This window comes from Oncorhynchus keta, chromosome 32 (assembly GCF_023373465.1).
Source record: "Oncorhynchus keta strain PuntledgeMale-10-30-2019 chromosome 32, Oket_V2, whole genome shotgun sequence".
Lineage (NCBI taxonomy): Eukaryota > Metazoa > Chordata > Actinopteri > Salmoniformes > Salmonidae > Oncorhynchus > Oncorhynchus keta.
This window is the reverse complement of record NC_068452.1, coordinates 36,220,741-36,244,110: the sequence shown is the minus strand read 5'-3', so window position 1 is coordinate 36,244,110 and position 23,370 is coordinate 36,220,741. Positions and strand designations below refer to the sequence as shown.

General features: G+C 46.7%; 3 protein-coding genes across 4 annotated transcripts; 2 read left to right on the top strand and 1 right to left on the bottom strand.

Annotated features, from left to right (window-relative positions):
• The first annotated feature begins 246 nt into the window (after positions 1–246).
• On the top strand, positions 247–15,087 carry LOC118364684 (histone-arginine methyltransferase CARM1). 2 transcript variants are annotated; one of them, XM_052491595.1, is made up of 16 exons: positions 247–503; positions 2,895–3,017; positions 3,373–3,479; positions 3,637–3,741; positions 3,906–4,016; positions 4,447–4,624; positions 4,829–4,919; positions 6,590–6,671; positions 7,505–7,590; positions 8,211–8,300; positions 8,620–8,757; positions 12,079–12,168; positions 12,281–12,393; positions 12,803–12,880; positions 13,006–13,074; positions 13,346–15,087. In XM_052491595.1, exons 1-16 carry the CDS (start codon positions 362–364, stop codon positions 13,501–13,503), a joined length of 1,761 nt encoding a protein of 586 aa, XP_052347555.1. In that variant the 5' UTR covers positions 247–361; the 3' UTR covers positions 13,504–15,087. The 2 variants fall into 2 exon arrangements, with proteins under 2 accessions (XP_052347555.1, XP_052347554.1); XM_052491594.1 differs by having other exon boundaries at positions 250–503; positions 2,892–3,017.
• LOC118365672 (protein YIPF1-like) lies at positions 14,968–19,895 on the bottom strand. Its single transcript, XM_035748046.2, has 9 exons — positions 19,549–19,895; positions 19,150–19,215; positions 18,840–18,988; positions 18,630–18,710; positions 18,389–18,476; positions 18,072–18,188; positions 17,721–17,887; positions 17,294–17,476; positions 14,968–17,010 (listed from the first exon to the last, which is right to left on the bottom strand). The coding sequence occupies exons 2-9, from the start codon at positions 19,178–19,180 to the stop codon at positions 16,921–16,923; spliced, it is 906 nt and encodes a 301-aa protein (XP_035603939.1). The 5' UTR covers positions 19,181–19,215; positions 19,549–19,895; the 3' UTR covers positions 14,968–16,920.
• A 240-nt stretch (positions 19,896–20,135) lies between these two features.
• On the top strand, positions 20,136–22,516 carry LOC118365673 (mitochondrial import inner membrane translocase subunit Tim29-like). The gene is made up of 2 exons (XM_035748047.2): positions 20,136–20,362; positions 20,867–22,516. Exons 1-2 carry the CDS (start codon positions 20,254–20,256, stop codon positions 21,646–21,648), a joined length of 891 nt encoding a protein of 296 aa, XP_035603940.1. The 5' UTR covers positions 20,136–20,253; the 3' UTR covers positions 21,649–22,516.
• Positions 22,517–23,370: the final 854 nt, after the last annotated feature.

The following is a 23,370-nucleotide window of genomic DNA, read 5'->3' as shown; positions in this document are numbered from 1 at the left end:
CCAAAGTTGTAGGTTTTGGTACTTGCTGCATGACATGTTACACAGCAGAACCAATCACACAGATTTAACAGACCAGGATACGAAACGCAGCCTGGCTGACAGTCTGACATTTTTATTTAATTCAAATGATTATTCAAGATCCCCTATTTCTCTCTTTGTCCAACTAACTGTACTGTCTTTGCTGAAACAGTGTACAGCAGAGACAACAGAAGTCAGTGCAGTCTACTGTATTTGCACTAAGCAGTTTGCCTCTCGGCCACAGAGTGGCGGTAGAGCTGTGTGTATCCCATTTCCTGTCGTGAGTGCACGTCCAACGCTGGATGTGAGGCCACAGTGAGCTGTCTCTTCCCACAGATCGAAGATGGCGGTGTCGGTGTTTCCCGGCGTGCGGCTCCTCTCTATCGGAGACGCAAACGGAGAAATACAGCGTCACTCCGAGCAGCAGCCTCTACGACTGGAGGTGAAAGCCACACAGGACGCGGCCCTGATCAACCTCTCCAACGGTGAGTGGACTTGAGACAGCTCTTCCATATCCCGGTTCGGCCTGGGCTCCTTGTTAACTGACATTACCCTGGCTAACTAGCCAGAGCTAAATGCTAAAAAGATAGCTAGCTAACCGATGCGAGTGCCTGGTCTTGCACGTGTGTGCGGGTTCCACTTCAAAACCGACTGGTTCCACCTATAGAATCCAACGTAATGGGGAATGTTTTCGCTTATCGCTATTAGCTAGCTAGCTAACATAACTTAGTTAGCTAAGGTTACTTCTCCAGCACCACGACAGCGCACTGTTGGTAGCTTAGCTAACTATAGGTGGTTAGCTTTAGCAAGCTTACTGCGCTCATTTCGTGGCTTGTGGACCACGTTTTTTCTTACCTGTCTATTTGTCTTGAGGAATATTCTTTAAAGTATTAATTTAATGCGAAGTAGTCAGTTTTAGCTCACACGAGACGTTTCCAGGACAGCAAGCTAAGTGTGACCAAGCACATTAGATACCTACCCTGTTTACTAATATCAACTTGCTAACAATTTAGCGCCAGATTGCATTTCAATGATTGCATTTCAGCTACACGTTGACGCAGATAGCCAAAGCTAATTGACATGTTAACGTGTTCTTTCATTTTTGCCCCGATAAACTACGCAATGGTTTGCCCTTAATGCCACAGAGTTCTAACAGTTAAAACAAACTGCGTCAGATGAGCATTGCCCTCTTTATTTATTAGCTAGTTAGATAGTTATGATAAAGCAAGATAACATTTGACCCTTTGAGATGGGTATCTTAAAAGTGTGTTGTGTTTCGGAACGTCGTGGTCTTTGCGCACAGATCATACTAGTAGCGGTGCAAACAAGCAAGCTAACCTCGATGGTTCGCGCGTGCTACTTTATGGTTATCTAATCTACTGTAGATGCCTAGCTGAGTGAATAAATATCGATAAACGAAATCGTTTTTTTTTTTAAAGACTAAATATGGGATGGGTCCTTGTGTTTCGATGAGCTAAACCAGGCTCGTATTAGTTATTCATCTTTGTTCTCTCCTGAACAATAGCCAGCTAGTCCCCCACCTCCCTACTCCCCTGTCGATCACTTGTGTGCTCGCGCTGAGCGCTTGCAGCTTTTGTTACACTGTGAGGCACAGATGGGATGTCCCTTTCAAGAAGCCGCGATGTCCCTAGTTTTGATACAGTCAAGCTTGGGCTGTGGGGAAAGTAGACATGTATGTGTGGCAGGGTGTTTTTTAAGGTGTCCTATCAAAGTTTTCTGATATGTTTGATTGCCTGGTCCGGTCCATAGGCCCAACAACCGTTTCCTCTTACAACATTCCCATGATGATGGAAGATAAATGTTTCCACACCAGGCAGGAATGAACTCCCGATTGAATTGCTACATAGAGCAGCAGGACTGAGTCTAAAGTAATCTGACAAATTTTATGTTTTCCACTTGGAAAAATAACCTCAGTGTCTTGCCACACAATCATTTTATTTCTGCTTTATTATAGACACAAAAGCACCTCAATCAAACACAGCACACTAGTAATGTCTGTATCATGCTGGAATGGGTGTATTTACATTGTCCATGAGGGGCAATGCCTTGGCCCAGCAAAAATAGCACAATTTTGCTCTTCACTTTGCCAAGTGTCTATTATTACCTGACATTATCCTGTTAGAACATTGACATGACTGTCATCTGGTTGTTCCATATCTGTAACATGTCTATAGTGACAGTCCTTGTCCCCCATCTGTCATTGTCGTTTACCACAATGTTCAGCTGTGGGCCTTGTAGACAGGCCAGGTCTAGTGGAGGGAGATGGTTGTAGCCTACATATTTTAAAGCATGCACTCTATCTCTCAGCCCTTGCATCGAACACACACTTGTTAAGCAACACACACACTCCCGCTCTCATATTTATCGCAGGTTAATCCGGTGTCAGTCGCTAGTTTGGTCTGTTAATAAAACATGTTGCATCTGGGTAATCTAAGTAACATCGCTAGTCTTAATCCCATCACAACTGCTGGATTAAACCACAGATTATCTCACTGCCATGTAGGCACAGCACTAGACCTACCTTGCCAATATATTGCTTTCACAAATCCAGTCTTTAAAACTGTCATCTTAATCATCCAGGAGTGTGTGAAATAGCTTCAATAGAAGAAATTACTCACTTTCCCTCGGCTAAAGGAGGTTAAAAATAGCTCTTTGCTTGCTGCTATGGTTGAGATGCTTTAATGCTAATTGAGTCAAAGCGCTGTGTGTGATCAGGCCAGTTCTGTTAGCATGTTGTTCTTCATGTTGTGTGACCTACGGTAAGCCACGTACTCCTGTGCCACACTTATTCGACGAATGACCTGTTGTAGGGGTGTTGCTGGGCCCTAACTATTGTATGACTCCTCTCACAGCAGAGGAGACATGTGTGTTCAAGTGTTCGGTCTCCAGGGACACCGAGTGCAGTCGCGTGGGGAAACAGTCGTTCATCATCACGCTGGGCTGCAACAGCGTCCTGCTACAGTTCACCTCACCTGCAGGTAGCTAACCCCCGGCAACCAACGCCACTCTTTCTCAGAGAATGCTGTCATTGTCTGTCTGTTTTTTCTGTCTGTCTTTGAGTGCCTGCCAGTAGGCTATATCTGTCTCTGTCATTGACCCTCTGTCTCCTGTGTGTCTGTCTTTGACTCCCTGTCCTAGTGCACATGTTCTTGTCCTCATAAAGAGATTCTTATTGTTTCTCATACTTGTCTTGCCTCTGTCATCCTTGTGAACTGTTATAATTGGTTATTATTATTGTTTGTTTGATTTCTCCCCATTATGACTGGCTTAAGACCGTTTTATAACTTATGTCTGATTTGTCCTGCTTATAACGTGTTATGACGATCTCCTCAGAGTTCTCATCGTTCTATAACCTCCTGAAGAACTGCCGTGGCCACAGTGGAGAGCAGTCGGTCTTCAGCGACAGGACAGAGGAATCATCCGCTGTACAGTACTTCCAGGTGCACACGCAGAATCTGCCATGCATTGCAATAAGTCATTTATTCCAACCTTTATTAGCTCAGTGACGATATTAAAACACCTCATGAAAAATAAGCTGTTCTGTCACTTTATTTTCCTCTCACTCCCTTGTTCTCTCTCTCTCCTTCGCTCCTCCAGTTCTATGGCTACCTCTCCCAGCAGCAGAACATGATGCAGGACTACGTCAGGACAGGAACCTATCAGAGGGCCATCCTCCAGAACCACACTGACTTCAAGGACAAGGTACTGATGCACTGTCCTGGGACTTAAATATAGCTTGTTCTGAATTGAGTCCTTTGCTGTATTTGAAACTAAAATGTTGTTTAATTGGTTTGGGCAGTAGACACTGCTGGATTTCATTGATGTCTTTATCAGGGAAGAATTAGAGTCCATTTCCCTTTCTCTAGGTGGTGTTGGATGTGGGCTGTGGTTCAGGGATTCTGTCATTCTTTGCTGCTCAGGCTGGGGCCAGGAAGGTCTACGCTGTGGAGGCCAGCACCATGGCCCAGCATGCAGAGGTAACAGACACACTAAACTATGTCAATTAAGTGACCTATATATTTCCAATTAACTGCACTTTTTCTGGCCCGCAAATTGATTTTGACAAACTAATCAAAGCCCTCGAGCTGAAAAGTTTGCCGCCCCTGCTCAAACCCTATCATCTTCTTGACATGCTATGTAGCCATAAATCTGGCAGATGTGTCACTCTCACTCTAATACACACACACACACTAACCCTCCACTAGGTCCGGGTGACCTCTAACCCCCTGGTGTCCCCTCCACTAGGTCCTGGTGAACTCTAACCCTCTGATGTCCCTTCTACTAGTTCCGGGTGAACTCTTAACCCTCTGGTGTCCCCTCCACTAGGTCCTGGTGAACTCTAACCCTCTGATGTCCCTTCTACTAGTTCCGGGTGAACTCTTAACCCTCTGGTGTCCCCTCCACTAGGTCCTGGTGAACACTAACCGTCTGGGGGACCGTGTGGTGGTGATCCCTGGTAAAGTAGAGGAGGTTACACTACCTGAACAGGTGGACATCATCATCTCAGAGCCCATGGGCTACATGCTCTTCAACGAGAGGATGCTGGAGAGCTACCTCCACGCCAAGAAGTTCCTCAAGCCTAGTGGTGAGACAGAGGGAAGGTTGGAGGGAGAGCATAGAAAGGGGTAGAGTGGGAGGGAAGGAGAAAGGGAGAAAAGGTCTGAAGATTATTTTGAAGCCCAAGCAGTAAATAATATTAAAGTCTACATTTTAAATCTGAGAGACATATTCAGCATGACTAACCACTGGTGATTGTACCATCATTAACTGACTTCCATGTGTGTCTCAGGTAAAATGTTCCCCACCATCGGTGACGTGCACCTGGCCCCCTTCACAGACGAACAGCTCTACATGGAGCAGTTCACCAAGGCCAACTTCTGGTGAGTAGGAGGGGAGGGAGGAGAGAAACTGGGAGTAGGAGGGGAGGGAGGAGAGAAACTGGGAGTAGGAGGGGAAGCGGGGAGGGAGGAGAGAGGAGCGGGGAGTAGGAGGGGGGGAGGAGAGGAGGGGAGGGAGGAGAGAAGCGGGGAGGAGGGAGGAGGGGGGGAGTAGGGGGGAGGAGAGAGAGCGGGGAGGGAGGAGGAGAAGGGGGAGGGGGAGGGAGGAGAGGGAGGAGAGAAGCGGGGAGGGAGGAGAGAGAGGGAGGAGAGAAGGGGGAGGGAGGAGAGGGAGGGGGGAGTAGGAGGGGAGGGAGGAGAGAAAATGGGGGAGTAGGAGGGGAGGGAGGAGAGGGGAAGGGGGAGTAGGAGGGGAGGGAGGAGAGAAAGCGGGGGGAGGGAGTAGGAGGGGAGGGAGGAGAGAAGCGGGGAGTAGGAGGGGAGGGAGGAGAGAAGCGGGGAGTAGGAGGGGAGGGAGGAGAGAAGCGGGGAGTAGGAGGGAGGAGAGAAGAGAAAGGAGAGAAACGGGGGGAGGGAGGAGAGAGGGAGGAGAGAAGCGGGGAGTAGGGGGGAGGGGAGGAGAGAGGGAGGGAGGAGAGAAGCGGGGAGTAGGGGAGGGAGGGGAGGGAGGAGAGAGAAAGCGGGGAGTAGGAGGGGAGGGAGGAGAGAAGCGGGGAGGGAGGAGAGAAGGGGGAGTAGGAGGGGAGGGAGGAGAGAAGCGGGGAGTAGGAGGGGAGGGAGGAGAGAAATGGGGGGAGGGAGGGAGGAGAGAAATGGGGGGAGGGAGGGAGAGAAATGGGGAGGGAGGAGGGGGAGGGAGGAGAGAGGGCGGGGAGTAGGAGGGGAGGGAGGAGAGAGCGGGGAGGGAGGAGAGAGGGAGGGAGAGGGGGGAGGGAGGAGAGAGCGGGGAGTAGGAGGAGGAGAGAAGGGGAGGAGGGAGAGAAGCGGGGAGGGAGGGAGGAGAGAGAGCGGGGAGTAGGAGGGGAGGGAGGAGAGAGGAGGGGAGGGAGGAGAGAAGCGGGGAGTAGGAGGGAGGAGGAGGGGGAGGGAGGAGAGAAGCGGGAGTAGGGGGGACGGGGGAGGGAGGAGAGAAGAGGGGAGGGAGGAGAGAGAGAACGGGGAGGAGTAGGGGGGAGGGAGGAGAGAGGAGGGGAGGGGGAGTAGGAGGGGAGGGGGGAGGAGAGAAGCGGGGAGGGAGGAGAGAAGCGGGGAGGAGGGAGGGAGAGGGGGAGGAGAGGGAGAGGGGAGGGGAGAGAGGGGGGAGGGAGGAGAGAAATGGGGGAGGGAGGGGAGAGAAGGGGGAGGAGGAGGAGGGAGGAGAGAAGGGGGAGTAGGAGGGGAGGGGGAGAGAAGGGAGAGAAGCGGGGAGAGGGAGGAGAGGGAGGAGAGAAGCGGGGAGTAGGAGGGGAGGGAGGAGGGGAGGGAGGAGGGGGGGAGGGAGTAGGAGGGGGGAGGGGAGAGAAGCGGAGAGGGAGGAGAGAAGCGGGGAGTAGGAGGGGAGGGGGGAGAGAAGCGGAGGGAGGAGGAGGGGAGGGGGGAGAGAAGCGGAGAGGGAGGAGAGAAGCGGGGAGTAGGAGGGGAGGGAATGTACAGAGATATCAGTCACTTTTCATTGGGCTGCTGTAGTTGATGGGATTGAGTTGATGATGATTCTCTCTCTCTCCCTCATTCAGGTACCAGCCTTCCTTCCATGGTGTGGACCTCTCAGCCCTGCGAGGAGCAGCGGTGGATGAGTACTTTCGCCAGCCCATTGTGGTACGTAGAATTCTCAGTTTTATGTCAGACTCTTGAACACCTATCTTCTGACATTGCCTGCCCCACGCCGTGTCGGTTGAAGCGACCCCCCCCCCCCAGATGATTGGGGTGCAGGGGGGCGGTTAACTAGGAAATGTATATGGGAGGGGTGTTTAAGGCCTGAAATAGTCAGGGGGTATGTGGGGACAAGAGTTGTTTGTGGAAAATTGGGTTGCATAGTACGGACTGGCCTGTGTTTTTGATTATGTGTAAGGGTGGTACATGAGGTGTGTGTGTTTATGGGCAAACACTGATGCAGGATAGGAGATTGACTGTATGGGAGTGTGTGTTTGTGGTAGAAGATACCACCGTCACACTGTGTGTCATGATGGCTGGAACAAATAAGTTAGATGCGGTCTGCATTTTGGATCCCAATCTTTTCGCCCAGTCCAGCTCCCCCAGTCTAACACCACAGAACCAACAGTGAGGTTTCAACAGTACTATCACTGCTCATAAGGGGTATTCATTGAATTCATCTCAACCCTTTTTATCACACACAGCGACACACCACACACACCGACATCATTTTCCAGCGGTAGTCAGCTGGGTAGGCCTCCTCTGTCTGTGCCTGCTCCTCTGTCACTCTGCTGGGAGAGCCAGGCCCAGCCGGAGGGCCTGGTTCTGGGTACAGCCTCTGTTCTAGATCATTAAATTAAGGCATAGACCGTCTCCGTACCCACTCTAGCCAATGCTGCCGTAAAAAATGTCTACCTCACTGGGACTTACCTGGATACTCTTGCTTCCCTCTTCCCCGTCTCTCTCCTTCCTCTTTTTTCTTTCCCTCCACCTCTCAGGACACATTTGATATCCGTATCTTGATGGCCAAGTCTGTCAAATACACAGTCAACTTCCTGGAGGCCAAAGAGGAGGATTTGTACAGGTCTGTGTGCCGTCTGTCTGTGTCTGTTATTCCCTCATATATTTATTATTGAATTGTTATTCATAGATTGAGTTGAGAATTGAGATGCGTAGATACATGTTACTGAATGTAGGGATGTCCTACTTCTCTAATATGGGCCTACTTCCGATTTTGAATTTTCTACATCAGAAAAAATACTACATAATTCCTTCTAGTGTCTAAAAATAACCTTAAAGCAGCAATCAGCAGTAGTAACGATAACAAAGTGAATTCCCCGTCCTTCTTTATGTAAAAAGCTGAGGGATGGGGTTGGAGAAATGTAACCACTCTCAAATTCATAGACTGAGCTATGGATGCAAGGACTGACCATCCATGATATCAAAATTATAGTTTTGACCATGTTTTGGTGATATATATATTGTTTACATTTACGTTGTTTACAAACATTGGAGTAAAACAAACTTATATTTTGGGTTCTGATGGGGTACGGGCGTTGAACTAAGCTCATGAGGTATTTATAAGTTATATTCTTCAAGACATAATGGGTATATATCATTAATTTATAAGTCCAAAAAATGGACACTTGTCCCACTCTTTTCTCTCTTTTCCTCTCTCTTCCCTTCTCTCGCTCTCTCTTTCAGGATAGAGATTCCCTTTAAGTTCCATATGATGCACTCAGGGCTGGTGCACGGCCTGGCCTTCTGGTTCGACGTAGCGTTCATGGGATCAATGTAAGTTGGCCTGAGCTGCCTTAACCAGGACTGAAGTGTGTGTGGTCAGGAGTAAAATCACTTGATCCAGGACTCCTGACCTACATGGATCCTGACTACAGCTATACCGTCACTTTCCTTTTTCTTTCATCACTTGGTTTTTCTCACAGACATTGTAATAAACACAGACAGAAAGCGGCTACAACTTAAAAGCAATACAATACAATACATTCACTATAGAAACATTTCACAATAAGTTGTATAGGGCTGTTCCTACCGAATATCTGACCATGCTTGTACTGGAGTAGGATGACCTCTAACCCCCTCCCTCTCTCTGCAGGGTGACCGTGTGGCTCTCTACAGCCCCCACAGAGCCCCTGACCCACTGGTACCAGGTCCGCTGTCTGCTCCAGTCACCTCTCTTCACCAAGGCAGGAGACACACTTTCCGGCACAGCGCTGCTCATCGCCAACAAGAGGTGAGAGACTGTAGAGGGATCTACTGGGAGTCTGTTGGGGAGGGGAGGCTTTGGTGTTAGTGTGTTGCCATTCACCTCTAGACCCAGGCTTGTGTCATATTATGACAGTTCTGAATGAATGTGTGTGTAGGTGATATACAGTGAGCTCCAAAAGTATTTGGACAGCGACAATTATAAAGAAAATTGCCTCATACAATGACTATGGGTATGAAGTGCAGACTGTCAGCTTTAATTTGAGGGTGTTTTCATCCATATCGGCTGAACCATTTAGAAATTGTTTCCAATTATTTTGTGCCCAATTGAAATTGATGGTAAATAATGAATTGTCATTTTTGAGTCACTTTTATTGTAAATAACAATATAATGTTTCTAAATACTGTGGATGCTACCATGATTACATAACATCCTGAATTAATCGTAAATAATGAGTGAGGAAGTTAGTGTCAAGGTTCCTTCCATGTTTACACTGTAACCTCATTGTAACCTCTCCCCACTACAATAACAGGGGAGGTTAGCATTTGGTGGGGTGGGGGGTTGTGGATGATATGTGCGTCTGCAACCTCATGTATCAAAACAACAAAATGTCTCACTGCCTCAATACTTTTGGAGCTAACTGCCTCAATAATTTTGGAGCTAACTGCCTCAATAATTTTGGAGCTCACTGCCTCAATACTTTTGGAGCTCACTGCCTCAATACTTTTGGAGCTCACTGCCTCAATACTTTTGGAGCTCACTGCCTCAATACTTTTGGAGCTCACTGCCTCAATACTTTTGGAGCTCACTGCCTCTACTTTTGGAGCTACCCAGTGCATTGGGAAAGTATTCAGATCCATTGACTTTATCTAAATTTTGTTAGGTTATAGTCTTACTCTAAAATGTATTAAATAACAAAAATCCTCAGCAATTTACACACACCAGCCCATAACGACAAAGCGAAAATAAGTTTGTAGAAATGTTTGCAAATTTATTTAAAATACATAAACTTACCTTATTTACGTAAGTATTCAGACCCTTTGCTATGAGACTCGAAATTGAGCTCCGATGCATCCTGTTTCCATTGATCGTCCTTGAGCTGTTACTACAACTTGATTGGAGTCCACCTGTGGTAAATTCAATTGATTGGACATTATTTGGAATGGCACACCTGTCTATATAAGCCATGAGGTTGAAGGAATTGTCCGTAGAGCTCCGAGAAAGGATTGTGTCGAGGCACAGATCTGGAGAAGGGTACCAAAACATTTCTGCACCATTGAAGGTCCCCAAGAACACAGTGGCCTCCATCATTCTTAAATTGGAAGAAGTTTGGAACCACCAAGACTCTTACTGGAGCTGCCCTCCCGGCCAAGCTGAGCAATCGGGGGAGAAGGGCCTTGGTCAAGGAGGTGACCAAGAACCCGGTGGTCACTCTGACAGAGCTCCAGAGTTCATCTGTGGTGATGGGAGAACCTTCCAGAAGGACAACCATCTCTGCAACACTCCACCAATCAGGCCTTAATGGTTGTGGCCAGATGGAAGCCACTCCTCATTAAAATGCACTTGACAGCCCACTTGGAGTTTGCCAAAAGGCACCTAAAAGACTCAGACCATGAGAAACAATATTCTCGGGTCTGATAAAACCAAGATTGACCTCTTTGGTCCGAATGCCAAGTGTTACATCTGGAGGAAACCTGGCACCATCCCTATGGTGAGGCATGGTAGTGGCAGCATCATGCTGTGGGGATGTTTTTCAGAGGCAGGGACTGGGAGACCAGTCAGAATCGAGGCAAAATGAACAAAGCAAAGTTCAGAGATCCTTGATGAAAACCAGCTCTAGAGCACTCGGGCGAAGGTTCACCTTCCAACAGGACAACAACTCTAAGCACACCGCCAAGACAATGCAGGCATGTCTTCGGGAAAAGTCTCAATGTCCTTGAGTGCCCAGCCAGAGTCCGGACTTTAAACCGATCAAACATGTCTGGAGAGACCAGAAAATCATATCAAATTGTATTTGTCACATGCGCCGAATTCAACAGGTGTAGACCTTACTGTGAAATGCATACTTACAAGCCCTTAACCAACAATGCAGTTAAGAAAATACCAATAAAAAAGTATGACATGAGAATAACTAATAATTAAAGAGCAGCAGTAAATAACAATGGCTTTATACAGGGGGTACCGGTACAGAGTCATTGTGTGGGGGAACCAGTGTCAAGGTAATTGAGGTAATATGTACATATAGGTAGAGTTATTAAAGTGACTATGCATAGATAATAACATAGATTAGCAGCAGTGTAGGGGGGGGGTGCAAATAGTCTGGGTAGCCATTTGATTAGCTGTTCAGCGTTTTATGGCTTGGGGGTAGAAGCTGTTTAGAAGCCTCTTGGACCTAGACTTGGCGCTTCGGTACCGCTTGCCATGCGGTAGCCGAGAGAACAGTCTGACTAGGGTGGCAGGAGTCTGACAATTTTTAGGGCCTTCCTCTGACACAGCCTGGTATAGAGATCCTGGATGGCAGGAAGCTTGACACCAGTGATGTACTGGGCCGTACGCACTACCCTCTGTAGTGCCTTGCGGTCTTAGGCCAAGTAGTTGCCATACCAGGCAGTGATGCAACCCGTCAGGATGCTCTCGATGGTGCAGCTGGCAGCTTGTAGAACCTTTTGAGGATCTGAGGACCCATGCCAAATCTTTTCAGTCTCCTGAGGGGGATAGGTTTTGTCATGCCATGCTCTTCACGACTTCCTTGGTGTGCTTGGACCATGTTAGTTTGTTGGTGATATGGATGCCAAGGAACATGAAGCTCTCAACCTACTCCACTACAGCCCCGTCGATGAGAATGGGGATGTGCTCAGTCCTCCTTTTCCTGTAGTCCACAATCCTCTCCTTTGTCTTGATCACATTGAGGGAGAGGTTGTTCTCCTTGCACCGCACGGTCAGGTCTCTGACCTCCTTATAGGCTGTCTCAATGTTGTCGGCTATAATTGGCTAGGCTATAATTGCTGCCAAAGGTGCTTCAACAAAGTACTTCGTAAAGGATTTGAATACTTATGTAAATGTCATATTTCAGGGTTTTTTTAATAATATAAATCAGGAAAAATGTCTAACTTGTTTTTGCTTTGTCATTATGAGGTATTGTGTTTAGATTTTTTATTTTATTTTTTTAAATCTAACAAAATGCGGAAAACGTCAAGGGGTCTGAATACCTTCCGAAAGCCCTGTATATATGTGTATTACAGATGTGTGCTTGCTGAATCTGTGCTTCTCTGTTTGTCTGTGTTAATCTATCCACCTCCCTTCTTACCTCCTCCCATACCAATCCCTGGCTCTCTTCCCTCCTCACAGACAAAGCTACGACATCAGTATTGTCGCCCAAGTGGACCAGACAGGCTCCAAGTCCAGCAACCTCCTGGACTTGAAGAACCCCTTTTTCAGGTGAGTTGGTCTGTTCCGCTGCCCTCGGCCTGTGCCATTCAGGATAACGAGGGGGGAAGGGGAGCTCCCTCTCATGGCGTGTATGTTGTTGTGTATGTGTGTGTTTTTGTAGGTACACAGGCAGCACCCCCACACCCCCTCCTGGGTCGCACTACACCTCCCCCTCTGAGACCATGTGGAACACTGGGGGGGCCTACAGCATGAGCCAGGGCATGGCTGTGTCAGGTAAATACACACACATAGAGGACACTGGTAGAGGACACACACACACAGAGGACATACCCACACACACACTGCATGAGGCAGAACAATGCTGTGTCAGGTAAACACACAGACGATACAAACACAATCTGACCCATGATAGCATCATCAGGCAAAAGCATCCATACAGCATCGCCACCAAATGTCTTACTAAACTGTAGGGATATCACAGAACAGGCCAACAGAGCAGCTGATAGATGGGGGATGCATGCTCTCTCTGAGGGGAAAATGGTGTGTGAGAGAGAAAGGATGCTTATGTTTCTCTTATGCTTTTCTCCCACTTCGCTCCCTTTCTCACCCCATCTCTCTCGTTCTCTCTCCTCCCCATCTCACTCTCTTCCCTGTCTCACCCTTTCATCTCTCTCTCTCTCAGGGATGCCTACAGCCTATGACCTCAGTACAGTCATGGGCAGCGGCTCGACGGTGTCCCACAACAACCTCATCCCCCTCGGTAGGATACTATGGACTGATGGACTGACTGACAGACAAGCACAGACAGTGTGACTGACTGTGTGTTTGCGCGTTTGTGTGTGCGTTAATACACAGTCTCACTATTTCCTCTGTTCCCGCCCTCAGTGAACACAGGGATAGTGAATCACACCCACTCCAGGATGGGCTCCATCATGAGCACCGGAATCGTCCAGGGTACGTCTCTTTATACACTATACAAGGGTTTCCTAAACTCGGTCCTGATTTAAATAATGAACTCCTCACCGAGCTTTGATTATTTGTAGTTCAAAACCAAAACTTGCACCTGGGGGTGGGGTGGTTGTCAAGTTCCCTAAACGCCTATCATTTGTGTAAATGGAGGGGATGAATTCTGAAGTGTGTGACATAGTTGGCCCACAACCAATCAAGGGAAGGTGATAACACTCTTTCCCACTCTCTCCTTCCCATTTTCTCCCCCTCACTCCAGGAGCTTCTACTGGCCAATCAGGTCCTAGCAGCAGCAGCAGCTCTAACCAGCAGCAGCAGCATTATCCCGTCACCAACCAGTTCACCATGGGGGGACCCGCCATCTCCATGGCCTCTCCCATGGCCATCCCTAGCAACACCATGCATTATGGGAGTTAGGACCTCGTCACCCTTCACCTCCGAATCCCTGCATGACCTCTACGAGCCCCTCCCTCCGACCGACCAGAACCAGAATACCAAAACCAGTGCTGTCGTGTTGTCCCTTCAGCACCTTCCTTTCTCCTTTACTGTCCATCTCTCTATCACTGGAGTTATTCTCATATCCGTCCCTCCCCGCCGCTCTCTCCGCTTTGAGAGCTGTTCCCCATCTCCCCCCCTCTCATCATCGTGCAGCAGCTATGATATCACCAGTCCAGCCAGAGGGTGGCAGCACCTCTACGTTCAACTGACAGACTGATCAGCACAAAGAATTGGCAGTTTTTCTGAATGGAGAGCTGAGCTGAACTGAACTTTGTTTGACTGGACCTTTTTATGCTTTACAGACACATGTACACCTACACATTGAACACAGAGACTTTTGCTGCAAAGAATAACTCATTGCACGACTGTACAGCAGGTATCATCTCCTTTATCCGGGTTCCCTCCCTCCCTCTCCCCTCTTTTGGACATTTCACCTCCCCTAGTGCCAGTGTGATGCCCCACCCTCCCCCCTCCTCCACCAAACACCCACCCAACCCCATCCACTACAGCCAGTCGCTATCCCCCCTCCCCCTATCGCTGGATTGGATGTCCCCCACTGAAAGGACAGAGGGCTTTCCTGTACAGTAGAGCACTATGAACACCCCTCACTGATGCCATTTTGTTTTCATATCGAGGTACTTCTCCACCTGCCTGTAGAGCCTCTCCTTAAACGGCCCCATTCCAGAGCGATAGCTAGCTCCCCCCAAGGTGTTTGTCTGGTCATCCATAGTGGTAGTCTTTAGCCCAGTAGACCTAGGCTATCTCAAAAGACACCCTATTCCATATACAGTGCTCTACTTTTGACGAGAGCCACATGGACAAATGAAGTGCACTGTATAGGGACTAGGGTGTCACTTGAGAGACAGCCTAGATGTCAGTGTGTAGGAGAACGCTGTAGAGCGTGATCTTGAAAAACACCAACTCTGTCAGAACCTCACCTCCAATTGAGGTGTGTTGTCCAAAGCCAATGAGCTTCGAGGACACAGCAGCAGACCCGGCCCCCCACTCCACTTCATAGCCAATCAGGATTGCAGTGAGCCGATGGTATTGGTGGAAGCAGGATGAACCCACAGAAAGACAGACTGGACCAAGGACACTGATGTTGGCTGTTGGAGCAGCTGAATCCTAGTTTACATTCTTCCCCGGTTTCCTTTCCTTCATTTTGAGACTGCGGTGGGGAGTTTGGGATAGAGGGAGTCACCTCTTTCCCTCACTACCTATGATATATCTAAACCTCTCCTCCCGCCTTTCCCGGGCAAGTCGATTGCCCAACCTTCAGACAAAGACTTAATGGACATGTATGCATTGCTTCCAGTCACAATTTGTGGGCTGAGTAAATTTTTTTGATTTAGCAAGTTTTATGAAGAGAAAATGTCTTGCTAGTTTGTAGGGTTAACTTTTCAGTTGTCTTTATTTGTTTTATTTCTTTCACAGAAAAGCAACAAACAAAAAACAAGTATAAAAGGAGTAAATTAAATGTTGGTGGAGAAGTCCCCAAAAAAATCTTTGGATCAGGTCTTATAATTGATATTACAGTAAAATGTAACACCAATGTTGTGATAGTTGCTAGCTTAGCATTCAAACACTACTTTTCTCTGGGACCTCTATTGATGGAAAGTGCATAAGGAAGACTCCTGTTTGTATTGCTCGAGGTAATAAATTGCCCCTGACAATTAGCCACAGATCTAGGATCAGATTTTCCAAACCAAAACCAGCAGTTAGGAATGAAATCTGATTTTATAACATCATCTTGAGCCTACATGGTCAGCAGACATTGATGTGCCCAAGGACTATAGCTGTAAATGTGTGTCCTCCAAGCACACACAAGCAACTACCTCAAATCTCAGGGATCATTGCTGAGCCTAGCCCCTGAGGCTTCAGGACAAACAAGAATCCATGTTTTCAAAGTACAGTAAGCTGAGGGCTGGAACAAATGCTGCATACCTATACTTATATGAAATGTAGATGGTGGATATTTCTCAGCCTTTGTCCCAGCCAATTAAACTAATATTAATTTAAATCAGATGTGGTAGTGCTGGGCTGGAACAAAAGCCTGCCAAGACAGCACTCCAGGACCAGCGTTAGACCCCTGCCCTCAACACCAAGAAGACAAAGCAATTGACTGGAATGACAGTTTAATCACACAAACCCAGAAGTGTGAACAAAGAATAAATAATTAAATAGACTTGTAAATTAAGGAAAGGGTTTGTCAGTGTATCTACAAAAAGAAAAAGTTGTGTGGATACATTAGTCAGCACAGTACTACACGTTCCAGGTCATAGGAGTGGTTTGAGTTCTAGAACATCCCTTTTCCATCTGAGGTGTACAACCTCACCCACAGATGGGTGTAGTGGGCCTTGGTTCCAGCCAAGCTGTAACATACCTGTTGATCCAACTCGTCTGATTGTAGAATCATGTGTTTTTGCTTGGCTGGAACAAAAGCATGCACCTTTATGGATAAGGTTGGCCACCCCTGTATTAGTACATTAGTTAACATTCATACAGCATTTCCCTTCAATAGGTTCATCAAGATCAGACTGCAGCTGAGGATTTCAAGTCTAAAAATAATTCCTTGTCTCCATCTGCACTGACAGAACTGAGCTGGTTAGAGCAGATCTCATATGCTTCCTCCTTTCCTGTTTTTTAGTGCAGATAAAATGAGAAGAGGAAGTCTCCCGACTACTGAGGTGCACCCAACTTCTCCATGACATGAAAAATATTGATGTATTACAATATACAAGTGCGTAACCATTTCTGCAGCAGAAGCAAAACATTTCCCCCATCATTTGTTTACTCATAGACCTCTATCCTTGTCCCTTTGTAATAACATTTGTAGTCAATTACACAGTACTTTTAATGGGCTGCTGATCCAGTTAAGTCAATAATGTACTAGAGTAGGGCTCACACATCCAGAACCTCCAACACAACGTAATGGGTACCTTTGACCACTTGTCAGTCCTCTGTGGATCCTTATTATTGGTTAGAGTATTGGAGCATTGGAGTATTTTTTTTTTTTGAGTATGCAGGAGCTACATCCCCTTCTCTGATCTGAAAGGACTGAATAATGTGTGACCCACTGAACTGAAAAAAAAAAAACATCCACACAGGTGCCATAAACTGATTTCATCCAACGTTTCCCTCTCAACTCTTATCGTCCTACTCACACGACAATGTAGTTAGCGATTTCGCCATTGACTCATCTGTTTTGCGGTCAGCCAGCTAGCTACTCTTCCAATGCTCACAGAGTAGGTAACAAAAACCTAAACCTTTTATCTAGTCCTTTCAAATTCCCCAGTGGTCTCAAACATTGACACATCTCCCTCATGTTCCTCTTGGTCAGTGGGTCTTGTTGGTCAATATTGCTGCTGTGTGGTTGGGTGCGAGTGTAAGAACTGGTGTGCGAGTCGCTGTCTGGAAGAAATACATCTGAAAGAGGGACAGGTGTAAAGGGTTAGAAACTTAAAGAATGAGGGACATGAGGTTTATAGATGACTGAAGTAGGGTGTTGGACATAAACATTTCCCCTGAGACATTCCCATTTAGATTGATTAGGGCCTGGTTCAAACATTTTTTTTTTTTTAAGTAAAATTAGGACTAATTTCTATAAAAATGTCAGACCATGATCACTGCCATTCTTCAAATTATTTGAACAGGGCCTAGGAGGATGGGGCTAGGTAACTATTGCCCATAGCACTCTTATAGCTCTTACCTTGCAGCCAATTGATAGCAGCGCATGGAGAACGACGATTGTTGCCACGGTGGCAAACGCAGTCACCTTGGTGTCATCGCGGACGACAGGCCAGAAGGTGAGCACCAGGACCGACCCAGAGATCACCATGGCGACCAGGATGAGGAGCCATCGGAGCCATTCGAATGGTAAGATCCACAACACCTGAGGGGGAGGTGATTGGGTTGTTACTAGAGAACAAAATGTTCAGATTGGGTCCCAATCAGATAGAAATATACTATAAAGAAAAGGGTCTTATTCACTAGGCACAAAAACAAAAAACTATGAAACCATAAAGTAGGTACCACCTGAACTTCATTTTCCATTGCAAAACATTTAGCTAGGGGATTAATATGTTTTACTAGCTGAATTACAACCCAGACATTCACTAGTGTGTCTGCTGGCTCACTGAGGTGGGGATGTAGATGAAGAGGGAGTAGCCGTAGACACACACTGTCTCCAGGAAGGAGTAACCACTCTGCTGCCTCTCCTCCCTCTGCCTCCAGGTCAGGAAAACCCATACACCCAGGGGCACCAGCCAGGCATACAGGAAGATCACTACTGCAGCTATCGTCACTGAGGGAGTGAGAAAAAGCAAGCAACATCAACACTGCTATTGCATGTAATATAACATGGTCTTGAAAAAGGCCTCTGTGCTGAAACGTAAAGATAAAACAGTCAACAATCCCCTTTGTTTACATAGCAAATCTCACATGAAACCATTGATAAGGAGCCACGCTGTAACCCCCAGGTACCATACCTCTGTGGAACTGGGGTCTGTAGTGGTAATGGGGGCTCCCCAGAGAGTTCAGGAAGGTGGACAGGTTTCCACTGATGGCCAGAGAGAACACCAGCGTCACGCAGATCCAGAAGGGACCTGGACATACGGGGAACCAGGAGGTAAGGTTAGTCTGGGTAGAGGTGGTTCACATTACAACCTAAGATATGCAGAGTTTGGCAAACTGTCTTCCAGTTTTACGGCAATAAAAGTTAACATTCTAAGGTCCATTCTAATTCAGATCTAACCATCTAGGAACAATTTTATCTAAGATATAGTGGTGATTTGTGCCCCATTACCATATAAATCCGGACTCGACTGGAGGGTATGTTTGATGAAGTTCTGCCCTGGTAAAGGCATCACCGATCCCTTGACCCTGTCCAGCACCTGCATCCCATGACAGGAAGTCAGTCAACCAATGGACATTGTACAGCAACTAACACCACTACATTCACAGTTTCTATATGGCAGATGTTAAACAGCAACATATAGGCCAGCCTCATGAGTGCAGATTAAACTGTTATTTCAGGCATATTGTACCTGCATTGTATCCACATTGAAGAATGACTGGTAGTACTCAAAGGTCCAGAAACCACTAGTTTGTTTCTCCCCTCTTAAGAGCTGTAAACAGTAATGTCAATCAGTTATCCCCATATTGCTTGGTTTTTGGCTGTTTGTGCAAACATCATTAAAGGCAAAATTTCAGATTATCAATGGAGCGATGTGATTGGACTCATTCATTGTCCTGACCTCTGAACTCTCCTCCTGTCCCTCATCATCGGACATGTCCAGTTTGATGTCCCCAGTGACACCGGCCGGGGCCGTACTGCTGGAGCCAGACATACTGAGGGTGGAGGCCCCAGGGTCTGCTAACAGCAGGTCAGTGGCCTCCTCAAACTCTAGAGGAGAAGACAGAGGAGGTTAGAGTAAGGGAATGAAGGAGGGACTGAGAGGAGGTGCGGGACAGTGGCAGTGAGAGATGTAGAGACAAGGTGAGAAGTGAAGAGGAGGTGAAAGGGGATAAACAGAGAGTGGATGGGAGCCACTCCATGAGCCTCACCTTGGAACTTCAGATCATCTGGACTCGCCATGGTAACTCTGGAAAGATGACCACCACATGCAAGACCTGGAAGGAGATGAGAAATGTACTCATAACTGTTGAGTCGGACGTATGGCAACAGTCTGTTCTTCTCCCGGATAGGGTAGCCTGCTAGCTTTTGCTACATATGGACAAGATGTTTTGTTGGCTGCCTTCTAAAGCATACGTAACAGCATCATGTGTAGGCATGCGACGTCGAATATGCAGGTGCAATTTTTTAATCTGACAAATGACAGATTGTGTTGATCTGTTTGGCAGGCTAGCAGTCTGTGTCATGTTTATGCCTATAGTTTACTGTAACTCTAGCTAGCTAGCTTCAGATTTATAGTCATACGTTGGCCGTCGTGATCCGAGATTTACCTGTTTGTCGCAGGAGGTTCTGTTGTGTTGTATCCGCAATGCGAGCCAGTCAGCTATGTTAGCAGTGCTGACACGACCACCTCGCTAGCCTGACAGCTGTCGAGCTAGCACTGTTTTCTCGCTTTATATCTCAATATCAACTCACCTAACAGCAGCACAAAGTAAAAAAATAAAAAAATATAAAACAATTTTTAACGTGTACTGCGTTGGTTTTCTGAATAAACTAGCTAGCTAATGGTGTTAATTTCAACTATGGTGCACTAAATTCACATTATCACTCGCCTGTTCCACGTCACTTTATGTACACAACCATCCTGTGTTGGCTCAAGACGGATCATCGTGTTCACGTGACCAGGTACAGGTGGAAGATAATCCGGTGCGCCAAATGTGTTTTCTTTGTAATATGGGTGTTACCCGAATGTAAAAAAACGAAGAAACATTTGTACTTACATTATATTTATTAGTTTCTAATGATATTACAGGGATTTAATAACATTATTTTTAAGCAGAACTTGATATAAGATATTTGTTTTTTTACGGGAAAAATAATAATAATACAACTTTTCACTGACATGCCATTTTGTCTCAATAATTTTTTTAAAAATTAACATAGGAAATTCATGTATTTTCCGGTCCGCTGTGTTTTTCCGATCCGAGCCAGTCCGAATGTGAACTTCCGGAACGATCGGCTTCTGTCTGTCGAACATGGCTGCCTCGTGGGTGCTCAGGAGATGGTGCTCCACCTCTGTAGCAGAAGCAGGAGCAGCACCCGTCAATGGCACCCGATGGGAGAGGTTGAAAAATAGCAAATTGGGTAAGAAATCGATCTTTTTCTTGGTTGTCGTGTTAGCCCACCACGCCTTAACGAACCTGAACGAACGCATGATCTTTCTTGCTTAACTGTCTTGCCAAAGTCATTCATGAGGTTATCAGATTATGTGACATTAGCTTCAAACAAACTGTATCACGTTGTGGTTTTTACACAAGTTAGATTTAAAAATGTACTTCATACACGTCTATGTAAAGGCATTGTTAGCTGTTGATCCTTCACAGTTGCCCCTGCTTGCAGTCACAGGGTGGAGGAAGGCACGTGACTGAAGTTATTGCTGTGACCTCTCTCTGAGACAATCCCTGTCAGCTTGGAGATGCAATACAATACAGTGTTGGCACACAAAACATTATAATTGTGTGCATGCCTCACTACCATGTCTAGGGATATGGTGTCAGTCTGTTTTGCCTTTGTTTTAGTAAACCATCTATCTTATCTCGTGTGAATGCTGTCTGTATTTTTCTCACAATTCTCTCCCCTCTCAATCAGGTGTGTGGTTTAGCGGCATGTCCAGAGACTACAAGGAGGCGTGTCGTGAGATTGTGGTGGGCGCGTGGGAGAGGCCAATCAAAGCTTCCATCTACCTGAGCCTTCTGGGTGGAGCCGGCACCTGCATCTACACAAACCCCGACGACGCCTCCTTCGAGACCACCGTCCTGGATACAGCCAATCAGCTCGGGCTCCTGACGCCGTGGATACGCAGTGGAACATCGGATGGGCACGTGCAGAAGCTGGCGAAGCTTCGTAACGAGGGAAGGTTACGTCACCTCAGCCTGGGAGTGGTCTCACTCACCTATTTCGCCGATTATAACCCGGACACCAGTCTTTACGAGGCCCAGTGCTCCAACCTCTCTATCCCCTGGAGGGAGCTCCACACGCGGGTACTGGACGTTGGTTTCGCAGGTCGCTGGTGGATCCTGGACCATAAGATGAAGGACTATGATGTGAACGATGAAGAGTTCAAGCACCTGCCGCCTGCTATGGCCACCACAGTGCCCCCTGGTGTCCAGGGGGTGGAGAATAACGAGAGGCTGCACAAAGAGTCATGGATGCCTCTGAAGACTGAGGAGAATGAGGAGAAGGAAAAGGTATCGGCAGCCGTAGGGGAGGAGGGGGGCATTGGAGAACATATAAAGATGGACAGTTTACATCTTGTAGAAATAATAAAAATAAAGACAGGCATTGTAGCTCAACCACAGGAGATAGCTGACCAAGAACCACAGGAGCTACCTGACCCAGAACCACAGGAGCTGACGGAGACACAGGAGTAGCAGACACAAGCTCAATCAAAGGCCTAATGTGTCATGGACCAATGGACTCACACTAGCAGGACAATGACTGCTGGACACATAATGAGATGGCTGAACAAGAATCTCTGAAAGGACATATTTATTGGATGTTGACAAGATAAGAGTACCTTCTGCACTGTTTAACGTGTTATATTGCGCTCAAGCCTATTAACACTCTGGACTATAGCTACACATGACATGATGTTAAAGGGTCTCCTTTAGAGAATATATTACTGTTAACAGTTTATTAATGATACTTATTTGGTATGTAGTGCTCTATACTGAGATATGATAATTGATGCCATGGTCAGCAACTGAGATTCTCTAAACAGCCATTACAAACTTCAAATAACTTGATATTCTCTGGCAATTTTGAATTCGTTTTAGCCAGTAGTTCTGAAAGTAGCGCTCACGAGCTAAAAGTGGTCCCCAGAAATGGTGTACTACGTCACATGTGCACCATGTCATTGCTCTCGTTCTGCTGTGTGCATCTTGTTACCTACCACTCAAATGGTAAGGGGCTGAAGCTCATTAGATAGAACTAGAATTGTTAGGGGGCTGGCCCATGTGGGGGAAACTGTAGGAAAATGGCGGAGCACAGCTTCCAGAAAAACAGTTGCCTTCAAACTAGGGATTTCGTGGTTAATTGAGGTGAAACAGTAATTCTGCTCATAGATTATGCCTGTATGAACTACACATTGACACATCCAGCCCAAAGCAGTAGGTTTAAAAAAGACTTAGTCGCCAAAGTTTCCCGGAGCACGTCTTTAACAATACAATAAACATTCTCTAAATGGTCTGGATTCATCATTTATGAATTATTGTCAAATTAAAGTACTATTGGAATGAATTTGAATTTTGTGATGATCATTTCCTCTGAATACCTCCCCATGATTTGATCTTAGACAAAGCAGAGGTACTATCCAGGGAAAAATATACCAAGATATGCTCAAACAGAACTAGACTCTCAAACGTACTCAAACATGTCTAGACATATACACAGCCTACATCTCACTCAGCGCATGCCAGATGTGCATGATATCTCTGAGCTGCTCAGCAACATTATTGTATCTGGATGATGGCTACTTGCAAATACTCAGAAAAACATACACACTAAAAAAGGCAGCAGTTATCAGAGTACGAGTTTCAAAAGGTGACTATGGGCCTGCCCTGAAGTTGGCCCCCTCTTGGATCTCGACCCCTGATGTCCCGATTCTTTGTAACCCAACCCCAGGATGGAACCAAAGACAAACCCGAAACTGACCCTTTTTTTTTAACTAGACAAGTCAGTTAAGAACACATTCTTATTTACAATGACGGCCTACCCCGGCCAAACCCAGACGACGCTGGGCCAATTGTGCGCCGCCCTATGGGACTCCCAGTCATGTCCGGATATGATCCAGCCTGGATTCAAACCAGGGACTGTAGTGACGCCTCTAGCACTGAGATGCAGTGCCTTCGACCGCTGTGCCACTCCGGAGCCCAAAGGGGTCAAGAGGTGAAACAATTGTCATTTACAAACCACTGGTGAGGACGGTCGAATGTCACATCTTCTGGATCAGAACTGCCTTAGTTGGAGGATTCATATTTTATGGTTCAAAACCCCTTGTCAAACCTAATGCTCATGAATAATACAAATTATTCAAACCAAACAGTCTTGTTTTTGGATGGATGCAGGTACTCATACACTCTGTTTATGTGTCA